At 38.5% G+C, this 13,218-nt stretch overlaps 1 protein-coding gene across 1 annotated transcript; it reads right to left on the bottom strand.

Annotated features, from left to right (window-relative positions):
* Positions 1–1,151: 1,151 nt before the first annotated feature.
* Positions 1,152–11,627, bottom strand: LOC131892270 (protein spaetzle 3-like). The gene is made up of 6 exons (XM_059242073.1): positions 11,405–11,627; positions 4,438–4,577; positions 4,131–4,297; positions 2,724–2,892; positions 2,539–2,664; positions 1,152–1,562 (listed from the first exon to the last, which is right to left on the bottom strand). The coding sequence occupies exons 1-6, from the start codon at positions 11,426–11,428 to the stop codon at positions 1,379–1,381; spliced, it is 810 nt and encodes a 269-aa protein (XP_059098056.1). The 5' UTR covers positions 11,429–11,627; the 3' UTR covers positions 1,152–1,378.
* Positions 11,628–13,218: the final 1,591 nt, after the last annotated feature.

Here is a 13,218-nt window from a genome sequence, read left to right as displayed (position 1 = left end):
GTGATGGCTATCATTTGATTGAAAAACTCCACTTTTAAAAAGTTCACCCGACAGTTTTACGAAAAGTCAAGTTTACTTAGCAAAGACTGCACTTCAATTTTTAAGACGTTGGTTCGGTAGTTTTAGCAAAAATAAAGGTTATTAGTAGGGCTGGCCAATACTTGCATCCTGCATATTGTACAAATTTTGGAAAAATTTTTCAAACTTATAGCATCTGCAAATTTTGCAAGCTTAAGAGCAATATTTGACATTTTACTGCAATTTATTGAGCATTTTGAGCCCTTTCAGCAAAAATAATTAATACATGTGAATAATTTTCAAGAATCCTGGTCAATTTTAGAAAAGAAACATTACATTCTTTTTTCAAATCTCTTTAACAAAAAGTACTTTTTGTAGTTTGCAGTCCATGTATTCCATTCATCTTTAATAGCGCTTTTTATCTGAATTCAATGTGATGGGGTTTTCACACAAGGAACAAATAAACTGAGTATCAAATCAACCTCATATTAGAGGGAGAATCAAGGACAAACATTTTAACAGTTTAACAATTTAACATTGAAGGAACCCAAAGAGAAGCAAGTGCTTCATTGTTTTGACTAGCCTGGATATTTTGGAGGGTACAATTTCTTGCCAAGAACTAATCCGCAAATGTGACAAAACCGATCGCAAATTCGGACCTACCCAATCCTGTTTTGTAAAGATTAACAAATGTCAGAGCTTTCTGAAAAATAAACATGGTTGGTGACACTCATATCGGTTCTCAAAGGAACAANCCATGTATTCCATTCATCTTTAATAGCGCTTTTTATCTGAATTCAATGTGATGGGGTTTTCACACAAGGAACAAATAAACTGAGTATCAAATCAACCTCATATTAGAGGGAGAATCAAGGACAAACATTTTAACAGTTTAACAATTTAACATTGAAGGAACCCAAAGAGAAGCAAGTGCTTCATTGTTTTGACTAGCCTGGATATTTTGGAGGGTACGATTTCTTGCCAAGAACTAATCCGCAAATGTGACAAAACCGATCGCAAATTCGGACCTACCCAATCCTGTTTTGTAAATATTAACAAATGTCAGAGCTTTCTGAAAAATAAACATGGTTGGTGACACTCATATCGGTTCTCAAAGGAACAATAAATAAAAGTTCGGTAAATATAATTTATTGTTTTGGCAAATTCTCTTACGAGAGGTGTTGAGATCGTGTTTCTTTATTAGATGCCCTAAACATTATAATTCCGAGGAGGACTTCGTGGTTATCTTCCCATCATGGTATGTACACTTTAGACACATTTTAAGTGATTGCTCCTCGGAAGCACTGTTTTTTCGTGTGTATTAATGCAAACGGTTTTATTGTTAATATGCATTGTCCACTTAAGATCGAAGGCCTCCCGTGAGAGGATTTCGAAGGCACCGACAAGCACAACACGATGGGAAGAGGAACCAATCCATGAAAATGCCTGAACAATCGTCATTAGGATCGTAAGCCAGGAGGCGATGCCACTTGTACTTCTGCTCACATTGGCAATCGCCGGCACAACGAATTGTCCGGGATGATCTGTAATCAAGCATTGCTGTATGAGTCTATAGGTGATGAGCGAGTACAGCCCCGAGGAAGATTAACCGACCAGGAGGACAATAATCAATGATACAGGGTGAAAAATATATTTGAGAGCATCTGAAAAAATCTTAAATTTTAAATTGATAGCATACATTTCAAATTCTATCAAAAAGTTACTTGTTGGGTCGATCATGAAATCCCCCACATGGACAAAAGAAAAGAAATTATCAATCTGCATCAGGAGGGCTATGTAAGTACAGTTTAGAGTTCGTGCAAAAACTCCTAGTGGAATTAGAAGATTTTTATTCCATACATTGACATCATGAATCTTAGTATCTAGTCCATTATGTGGGTTAGATCCTACAATAATGCCAACGGCCTTGAGGCAACGTTGTTGAGGGTGTGGGACCATCATGCACGCCGCATATAATGCTACCTGGTAGCAATTGAATGGCTTATTACCGACACAGGATATATATCGAATATGACATAAATATGAAGGTACAAGGTCTGCTGATCATTTTGATGCAATATATTTTCTTGAAACCATGTTACTTTGAAGTGTCCTAACATATAGTTGTAACCCTGTAGAGTCGGCTCTAAACAAAGAAAGATTATTGCGAGGAGCAGAATATTTCAGTACTCTTTCCCTATCAAAGGCGTGTAATGACTATTCCAGTGCTTTAATTGTAAAGGTAGCCCTAGTGCTTTAAAATTTATTTTGTCCATATTTTAGCTGACAATTGACTACGAATAAGTGGCGGATACCAATAACCCACTTACAAAGTTTCTTCATTCTTCTAAATCTAACATTCAAGGATTGGTACACTCTAAAGCATTGCATTCAGCTTGCAAAAACGAAAACTAATATCCAATTATGACCTTACAATATTTGCCGCTGAAAACTTTTTTCTTCTTTAGATTACAGTCTGTTTTGTTCATTTTATCCTCTTTGTTCAGGAAGAAAACTCACGTGCAAATCTCTTGATGAACAGCTTGCGAAAATGTCTTGGTGTTCACGATGGCCCGAACATCCCCATTGCTGTTGGTGGCCCAATATGGCGTGGACACCTCGGTTTTGGACTCACAAGCGTCAGCCCTGTTCAAAAACATATTGGGCTCGATCAAGTGATTGGGAACAAAAGATAACGCAATTACCGATTCTTATCTTCCCCCGTGGAGTCTGCTCCGGGAAATCCAGCTTGACGTTTGGTGCGACCAAAATGGAGCGAGTATTCGTACTCCTTGACTTTGTCTTCCAGGGCGGTGAAATTAGCATCTAGGTCGTTGTAAAACTCATCCTCGAACAGGAAGTCCTCCAAAAAGCCTGCAAAAAAATAACCAAATGAGGCATTACAAATTGGAAGTGAGCTAGAGCAGAGTTCCGCATGAACAGTGTCGGACATCAACGAATTGGCTGAAGAAGTTGTAGGAAACTAAATGGCAAAGCCATTTGATGGACCCTAAAAACGGACGTGACGTTTGGGCAGGCATCAAAGATGGGCAGCACTAATGCGAGATCTTATGAGTCTACCCTTCACCTTCGTTTGTGCTTCATTTCAGGATCGCACATTAATCAATGTAAGATGCATGTCTTGGTTTGGAACAAGGCAAAAAAATATGAGCCAAAATGCCCAAAATTAGAATCTGAAGTGGCCTAAGAGAAATTGGAACCAAAATTGCAACTCTGAGCATTTCAAACAGAAAAATGTATTGCTCCTTAATGGTACAGTCAATGATGCCGGTTTGTACATGTTAAGAACAAAAGCCCAAGAGACATAGATTGGCAGGACAATGGCAAATTGTCCATGCTTTCATCTAGTAATCAATAGGTTCAATAAAATCCTGTTGGACTTCAAATCAATTGACTTTAAGAGATTTGAGCCAAATCATACAAATTAGAATCAGTTGCACATCAGGCCAGATAAATTCATTACTATTCGCGAATACGTATTGTCATTGGCATTATGTCAAAGATAATCAAAACCTTGATGCTGGAAACAGGCAATGAAAACTCCAAAGTGTGGCAACAACAACAAAAAGCATTGTTACAAATTTAGCTGACAAACCAGAAATGGTAAAAGAGCAGTACAACTCTAACTTGTTCAAAGTATTAAGCAATGCCTAAATGATCATTACTTTTACGCTCTTGGTCATAGTTGCATGAACTGCAGTATGTGAAAAAACAAGGCAAAAACTGGACAATTGGAAACCACCAAATGGTATTAGCAACTATTTAGATCATCACCTTTTGACGTCAAATTTTTCAAAAGTGTATTTAAGAATACGCTTAATCTGCCAGAATGGTGTTTTGGTCAGTTTTGTCAATTGAATCCAACTTAGTCACTAAAACCTTGCACTTGTCGACTGAAAGGGGTTGGAATTGCTTTAAACTTGTTGAAGTCAACGCAATGTCAACTACTTAGCCATGTCTGCATAATGACAAAATATTCATAAAAAATCGAGACATTATTCATTAACACTTCATGCCCATCTGTGACCTCCTGCTCTAAACATTCTTTGACATTTTCACGTCATTTAACAAGCAAAAGCAGATCACCGCACCTTCTTCAGTGGATCTCTTAAACCGCCCAAATTGCCGGACGCTGCGTACAAAAGTGGTGGAAGCCGGGGTTTTAGGCACACTCTGTGGAACCTGTTCCTGGACCAGTGTTCCATACATCCGTTTAATGAGGCTCTTGTTCTCATCTATGAAGTTCTCGATCCTCGACCTGCGCAATAAAAAAGACTCCAATCAATCGATCAATCACGACATATGTACCGTATAAGGCGTTGGTTGGCTGGTTGTTGGATGGTCGTGGGTTGTCGGTGGGTTGGCGATAATGAGGAATGAATCAAGCTGTCCACTTACATGGGGTAGTTGAAGCCGCCTTGGTCGCAATAGAGCTGGTTATACTTTCTGATACAGGGGAGCTGTGGTGTGGATGAGCTGGTCGAGCCATGTTGAAAGCCAGAGATCTGTGAATGGGTGAGCTCCACCACCAGAATTGCCTAGAATCAAGATGCAGCAACACATGTGACTCTTGGATGGGACTGCCAAATCGTAGAAAAAGATCGTTTATGGGGGTGTTTTCGCGTGCGACAAAGGAAACCTGCTCATTCTTTCAAAAACTGATGGATGTGGTTGGAGGCTGAAATCCATCCATTTTTTAAATATTATTTGACAATTAATTTGCAATGCTTGTGACAAAGATTCGAAGCTTTTTGAAGAGGTTATTGTTAGTATTATTTGCACACTAAAATACCCGCCCCTAGAATGAGGTAAAAGGGGGCACACACCAGGTCCTTATTGCAACAACTCAAGTCCTCAAACTGAGTTCAACTGATATTTATTTTATTTTAGACCAATATCAAGATTGTAAACATGGACAATTAAATATTTTTGAAAATGCTTATAGGCATTTAAGTATTATTGACTTTTAAATTTGGCAGTACGGGAGTTTTTTTGCGACATCTCATGGTTGATTTATAAAAGTGCAATTGACAAACCAACCGTTTAATGGCTATTCTCAAAAATCAAGTGCCCATATTTGTGGACTCTCCATGTATTAAGTGGGTATTGTATTCCCTACAACAAAATGATTTATTGTGTTGTTCTATGATGGAGTATAAAATTGACATTTGATGTCTTTTTAAGGTGTTGGTTTCATGATTCCTGAATCACCAATTAATCCTTAAACAAAGCCCATTTAACTTCAATCAGATAAGTTCGAAGACGCTAACACCATAGCAGCGGTCATAAATCATATATCTAACCTTTCACGGCATCATTAGCCAACATGAAGGAATAACAATAACAACCATTTCAACAGCAAATATTTTTTCCAGACCAAACATAAAAACCTTCTCGTTCACAACAGCTTGGCAGCCCTGAAATTGGGTTTGAATGAAGGGCGTTGGTCATTGTCAAGTTCGATCAGATAAGTTACATTGTGTGTTGGTGGACGGTACGTGAGTTCAGTCACTAAAAAAGCCAGGAGAATAGACACTGAGTCGAAAAAAGGTTCTATAAGTAGAGTGCGCACATCTTTTGAATACAGCTCTTGGGTGACGCACAATGTTGCACGCTTTTTGACCGTCAGGGTGCGCAGTCATATATTTTGTGATCCAGTTTAAGGCTGTTCAACTGAACATGAAACAAAGAAGAGTAAGAACGACGTGGTTTCCAATTGCAGCTGAATAGGCCATGCCAAGTGAAGGAAATTCAAGGAAAAAAGTGATCCAGCACCCTGATTTTAGGTATTTTTGGGAGGGAGAACCAAGATAAACACCACATTCAACTCGCACCATTCGCACATTGAATTTTCCATAATCGAGTGATTTTGAGTGAGCTGTACTACAAAACACAACAAATTGATCATTTTTGGTGTAATTCGGTGAGCGCAGTATCAAATTGGCTCAATATGACAATGCTATTTGCTTAGACAAGCATGTAAATAAATAAATGTCAAAATCCAATGCATGCACAGTGCGGTTTGGCTGGGCATGTTGTCTTTGATTTTACTCCGTGGAATAACGTCAGCTGTTCATGAACGCGTTCACTTGACAAGCCCTATTGTTAACCATGGAACAGAACGGGTCGAGCCAATTGAAGGCAGTGCCTCTACAATCAGAAACCATACCCTAAAAGCCTTTCAGCTGCCACCCATTCGCTCTTAAATCGGGTCTGCCTGGCCTGCTCACATTGCACTTTCTGGGCCTTGTTTCTTTGTGAACTGACTAACAAAAGTGACAGACAATTTTTGTTGCCAAGCCATTGTCGTCATTTTATCACTTTCTCAAGTGATTCTCGAGTGGATTAAAATCATTTTGCTCCTCACCGCACGTGATGCCCTCTTTATGTGCTAAATTGACTGCTGAGTTTTTTAGGGTTTATTCATAATGTTTGTCCAAACTAATCATACAGGTTGATTTGTTACAACCTTTCGCTTTTTTCAGGCGACCTTTTTTCACGCTTCACAGTATGCTGTTAAAGTAAGACTATACATAAACTTGTCCTTTTGAATTCTAAATATTTTGATATATCAAGTACATTAATCAACCACTTCAATCCATCCTACAACGCAATATGAGCTTGGAAAAACTAAAGCGAGTTTACCCTCTATCATTAGAGAACTATCGTCCAAATGTCCACAGCTTTAGCAAGGGGCGATGATCATCCATCATTCTCTGGAGTTACGCATGCTGTGCGTCATTGCGAACACACAAAAGACCAACCAATATTTGGGGGGCAGAGGCCCAACTAAAATCTGGTCAGAGTACACAACTAAATGTCATACATGGGATCTATAGGCGTTCTTTCCTTTAAAACCATAGAGGTAATTCCTAAATCCTTCGGCTCAACCAATATCCTCAGAAAAATGGCTTCAGGCCTCTCTTGGTAAACCCAGTCCACATGAAGTTGTTTTGTTGCGTGGTAACGATGATGCTTTTATGAGAACCTAACGATTTGACGCGTTTGGCATTTGGAAGCTGAATTATGACTTGTGGTCGGCTTATTGCACTTCATGAAGCCTTCATCTCCCGTCTAAGGCACCGATTCTTGAGTCAGAGAAATGCTAGGACGATAAGTACCACCCAAAAGTTAAGAACGTGCTATTCCAATGTGTACAGCGAGTTGGTGGGGTGACATTTGGCAACAAATGTCATAGGTGGGCAATGAAGTATAAAGCTGTTGCCTGTTTTGGTGTCAAAACGGGAATCTTATGATAATTCTATCTATTAGTGCTTTAACCGGGCTTTTGCCTGCTAGTCCCGCTCTTTCGCATCATTAATATTAATGAAGTTGTAATGAATAGCATCAATTATTTTGACTGTAATTTAAGATTATTTTCTAAAACCCAAAACATTTCTTTCCAAAAAGTAATGAGTTGTTTTGTAATATTTCAAGACGGCGTTAGTGTTATCATGCGAAGCAAATTTAAGCAGGGCGATTTAGTCCATTCTCTGAAACTGAACAGAGAAAAAGCAAAAGCAAATGTTTCTTTTCTTTGACATCTAAAAATATTTGGCCGAAGGTTCAAGTGGAAAGTGGCAATGCCCACCTGTGAGTAATTTTAGTAACCCATTGAAACCATTGTTAGATAAGAATGAAAATTACTTTTTATTACCCTCAACTTATTTGGCATGTGCAATGTATTGGAATCCAGCCGAAGCTAACCATATCGCTAGCAAGGCCACAATTTTTATTTTTAAAGGTCATCTAGAGATCTTGGATTGGGCTCCTCCAAGATGACACTTCAAACAAAGATTATTTAAAAGCACTGAGAGACATAAATTCAATACTCAAATACGCAGCAATCTCCACGACCTTTTTACATAACATAACCTCTTTTGGCTCAAGGTATGATCTTCAATGAAGATGACCCTCCATAATTCGTCGATTTGTGCTCCAAAAACAACAGGGTGCCAATTCTGAATTCAAGAGAGATCTTGAAAATCTTTGTCTTTCTCTGCGGTTAGCGGTTAATGACATTTCCAGGATCACGCGTGAATCATGGATTACTCATCATCAATATCGTGATGGGCCAAAAGAGAGATTTACCATAAACCGATTAACATAAATTGATCACGAAGAGGATTATGTGTCCATGATTCTAAAACTAGTGACCAACGCTGAAAAGATCGAATCATCATACAAAAGCATGTTGGATATGTCTTCAATAGGAAACGAGAATAGAGAGTGTTTCCAAGCACAAAAAACCGGTTTGCATAACATTTATTTTTGGAAAATAATGACTCCAACTCTGCGAAGCGAATCTGAAGCTGCTCTGTCCTTTTTTTCTTGCTTTATTTGTAAATGGATCAAAACTCTAGTTCGAACATATCAACTTCAAACATGTTGCTCTTGATTATCTTTGTCATTAAATCACTACTGAAAATTAGGTCATGAAGGTGGATCAAGTAATCCTTAATCCGGATCTCGATGATTATTCCAACCTTACAAGTTAAAATGCCTGATTTAAAAAAATGAATTATTTCAACCTCCATAATTTAGTCGGTTTTCGGATTTCAGATTACGGGCATCACCATAAGAGAGATCCCATAATGAAATTCAGATAATGAGCTCTTATCAAGGAACGTGTTTGGGTCTTGATAGACCATCTCGAATGACCATAATCGATTCATTCATCTCCTTCTTTGGGAGGAGATTGGCGAGTTGTCCGTTGCCCTATCACATCCGGCACCAAAATATTTCGGTCCATGTGAGCCTGAGCCTACCAATTAATCCGGTATCGCAATTGAAGGATGCATCAATCAAGCCGAGGTTGATAACATTTAAAATCCTGCTTGGACGGCAGTGTCTGATCGGTGATGTGTTCACACTTAAATTTGAATGAGTTCACTATGGGCTGTTGCTTTGTGTTGCGGAGGGTAATACAAACAAAAGAAGCCCAGACCTCCCGATCTTTGAAAAGGGTTAAACTACCTTACACTGATCAAGTCAAAGATGCCTGGAAAGTGTTTTACTGTAAATCTCAGCTTAAAACAAGAAATGTATACGTTGGTTCAAGTTTTTTGGGCGGGAGCAAAATTTAGAATTGGGTTTTTGACTACGGGTCTAGGTTGCCGTCAATAACAAGTATCTTAATAATAGAAATTTAGCACACATAGTTGTATATCAGGAATAGAAAAGACCTTCAATCTTAGATAAGTTATCCGTTTTCACAATATAAAACCAATTCTGGTCATCGTTATAGTGATATATCTTTCTGGTTAACCATTTCATCATTCTGAACATTTTATTCTTTTATCAACCTTGCACACAATTATCCATTAATTTGTAAGCATTTTTCGCATTAACATGATCGAGAGTCGCAAAAAGATTTGCTTTTTTTTTCAAAAGTGAAAGAGCAAATATCCCGCAGAGCATATATTTTTAACAAGTAGCATTTTTGAGTGAATGCCCCTCGCGGTTGGTTGATGGGTCAGTTCTTTTTCCATTTTCCGACAGAGAGGAAACAATTACGTTTCCTAGCGGGTATCAATAAATCTAAATTGATAACAAGCTATTGTCTCCCTACACTACCGTGAACGTGTGAGGCGTACGTAATGAAATGAGAGTGATTTGCACATTTTTTTGATGGTACACAAGGGGGATAATTACCTCTTTTCAGCTAGATCAGATCACCCACCAAGTTCACATTGAACTCTAGAGCTCATGCATATGAGTTTTGGTAGACGGCTCTCACAATGGAAGCTACATGATTTATGTATGTTCAACTCCTAAGGCTTAAAGGAGGTTAACTAACAAACTCCCATCGAAGGGTCAAATTCGGGTATGTCCTTGCTTTACCAGCAATTGTGATTATATTAATCACTTGACATGAACCGACATGACTTGAGGGCCGGGTGTAACCAAAAACATGTTTGGCGTCTTGCAAGGCAGCATTCTTGGGCCCTGGTATTAGGTACTGGGTTAATTTTCTGCTCACGACTACATTGCTCAAGCTCTGGACAATACCCCACCTCAATATTTCGCTAAGATCCCCGATCAATGACGTCATTAAGAAGCTGTTAGATCGAAAACCATGACATCAAAAGGTGTTAGTGCTCGCTTTAAAGGTCAACATGACTTGTTGATTCTGCATGATTCATGACTCTGTCTAGATTATGCAGCGCGATTGTAAAGGCTCTTGGTTTCCTACGTTGCTTTTAAAGCATGGAAAGTATTTTTTGCCTTGCTTTAGCATTCCGAACATGCTAATGGCAACGGTATCCTGTTTGAAATGCCTCAAGATGTCTTTGGATTCTCTGAAAACAGTTGATTTTGGGCATTTGTAATAAAGATTCCTGTGAATATTAATATCAGAATATCGGTTTTTATTACAGCAAAAGCAGAATCTTGCTACATAAACAACAAGACTGGCTATTTCTAGGGTATTACGGGCAACATATTGACAATGATTTGTGCCTTTTCAAATTTGAAAACGCTTTATTATAGTCAACTACCGATGAAAAAATTGATGAAATATGCAGCTAACTAAACTGTTCGTAAGTTAAAGATTTATATTACAATAAACCGTTTTCAGTGCTAACTCTGAAAGACTAATTCAAAAATATTTTGAAAGTCGCCTTAATTCATTATTAAGTTTACCCAAAAACTTGTTAATTCTTTTTTGTGGACTTCCTTACCGCTACCGGGATTGGAATCCCAGCAGTTCAAGACGAGAAAATGATTCATTTTACTTGACTTTTATTTATATTTATTATTTGATCGACCAACGAATTGGAGCTGGCTGATCTGGCTAATCCTTGAATAAAAGGTTGATCAGGAATTTTAGTCAAAAACTTGTCCAAGTCTGACTTAAATCCTGCTACTGGATCAACGCCTACATACGACTTACGCATATTTGAAGGGAGCAAATTGAACAATGAAGGAGCCCAAGAAAGAAGAGATTGCTAGAAAAAGATTAAAGTAGAAAGTGACCACCAGTGTTTTGCGAAAAAAAAATAATAATATTCAAGGTCTTGTGGCTGTTTTTTAATTTCATGCGCAGTATTGCTACAAAGAATGAAAAAGACAGCCAAACAAAAGAAATATCGGTTCGTAAAGAATGTCTCAAGCACATGAATATTTGTCAGGAAGCGAGAATAGTCGCAGAACAAAGCGTCTCAAATGCCAAGCGTGTCTCAATGTTGCGAGTGTAGTGTAGAATCGTTCCTTTATGAGGACATGAAATAATATTAGCCAATTTGGCAATGAACGTCTCTCTTTCTCATACAAATGACAAGTGATCATCCAACATGACACTTGGGTTCTATCTCAAAAGGCTATTTTAACCATGATTTGACATTAAACATTCCTAAGTACTTACCAATACGATAAAATAGGAATACATTTTGATTTTTGATTAGGTGCCACGAAGAACGTCAGTGATGCCAAGAATTCTTGTCCGATCTGTGGAGATCAGTCACAATTTCTGCACACATTAGCCGATCTGCTTTCCTTTCGTATTTGGGCCTTGCAAACCACCAAGCAAGTTTTGGAGGTTCTTAACTGCCGCACGAGAAATGAGCAACTGAAGGTGCAACACAAAACCATCGCTATTACCAATTTCAACTTGAGACGGGAGTAACCAGCGCTTCAAACCTCTCAAACTACCATGAGTGGTGCTAGTGCATGCACAGTAGTACGTAGGACTGCGCTACATACATACTCTAGCACCACTTCGGCGGGTTTGGTGCCAAAATATTTTAAGTCTGAAGCCTCATCGCAAGTATCATTATTTTGTTATCGCGGGAGATGTGATCAAGTCCACTAGTTGAGAGTACAAGGGTGTGAAAAAGTGTCCAAGTTTTGTCCTAGTTTGACATATTTCAGAAGTTATATAGAGATGTTTGAACTAGAGGGTTCATGGCTAATGTTTGATTGGGGGTGAGATTCCCCTTAGTATTTGTTTGATCATGATAATGAAATGACCAGTTGGTCTTTTTTCTTAACGCTTTGATGTACATCGGACAGGAAGTTGCAGAGGAATGGAGATAGAGAGAACTGCTGCGCATCAATGGGAATGCTCACCAGTTGCTATTTCGATACTTTTACCTTGTTCCAATGGAGTGGACAGGGGATAGCTGAAATTTTGCTCCATATCTTTGGTCTTCAAAGAGTTGAGAAGGATTAACAAAAATGTCAAACTGGTCCAGCAAAACTGCAATCCAACACATCACAAAAATGATAATTCTCTCATATTGTAGGGGGTTTGAGAAATTAGACGTTAACAATATGATACTATGGTTGTAATCAAAAGATATAGCCTACCTGTTTTTAGAATAAACATCATATTTTAGGGAATGATTAGGTGCTGGAAAATTGACCAATCAATCAATTGATCAATCAATCACATCCATCTGTTTATCCTCAGTATATGTACTTACAAAATATTCAAGGATAATATCAAATACCAATAGAAGGCCTAAAAAATGGTGACTGTCAAAGTGTAAAATTTGGCTCGAGCTTTTGTCGAACCTATAAGAAATAACTCTATGCGGCTTTGATTGCATCCCAGCTTTGAAAACCCTATCAACATCATAGCGCATTTCTTGAGCATTTCAATTACCTAGCTTGCATGGAAAGGTTTATGAAATGCCATAAACCTGTCCAAGCTGATTAGTATGTTAACCTCCCCAACGAGAGCAGAAAAAAATGCATACCACAAGTGAAGAAAAAACATTGGCAACCCTGCTCACTCCGAAGTATGCAACCCACCTCAATGCCATGGGCTCTAAATGTGCGCGTGGAAATTGCTTGGAAGGGTGTTGCCCCCTTGAATTGTACGTGCTACCTTGAATGATGAGGCCCACAAGTACGATTTGTATGTTGTGCACCCATGTACGCTATGGCAGATAAACGTCTCGATTCCCAAAATGACGAGTATTACACACACACGCACACACCACTCTCCTTGAATTCGAAGCCATATCTATCAATGAGCGATTGATCGTGATTTCGTTACTCAATTCGGGGATTGATTGATCAAATGTCTGTTTTGAAGCAGATTTAGGCCGGCAATCGAGGACTCGCCCAAACACAAATTTTTCATGTTCAAAAATAGGTACGCCAGTAGATTCTAGCATTGTGATTCTTGGTTGGATTTTGCTTTAGTAACTCTAGAAGATCGGGAAGGCGTGT

The sequence above is a fragment of the Tigriopus californicus genome, chromosome 12 (genome assembly GCF_007210705.1).
Source record: "Tigriopus californicus strain San Diego chromosome 12, Tcal_SD_v2.1, whole genome shotgun sequence".
Lineage (NCBI taxonomy): Eukaryota > Metazoa > Arthropoda > Copepoda > Harpacticoida > Harpacticidae > Tigriopus > Tigriopus californicus.
This window is presented reverse-complemented; position numbering and strand designations above follow the sequence as displayed.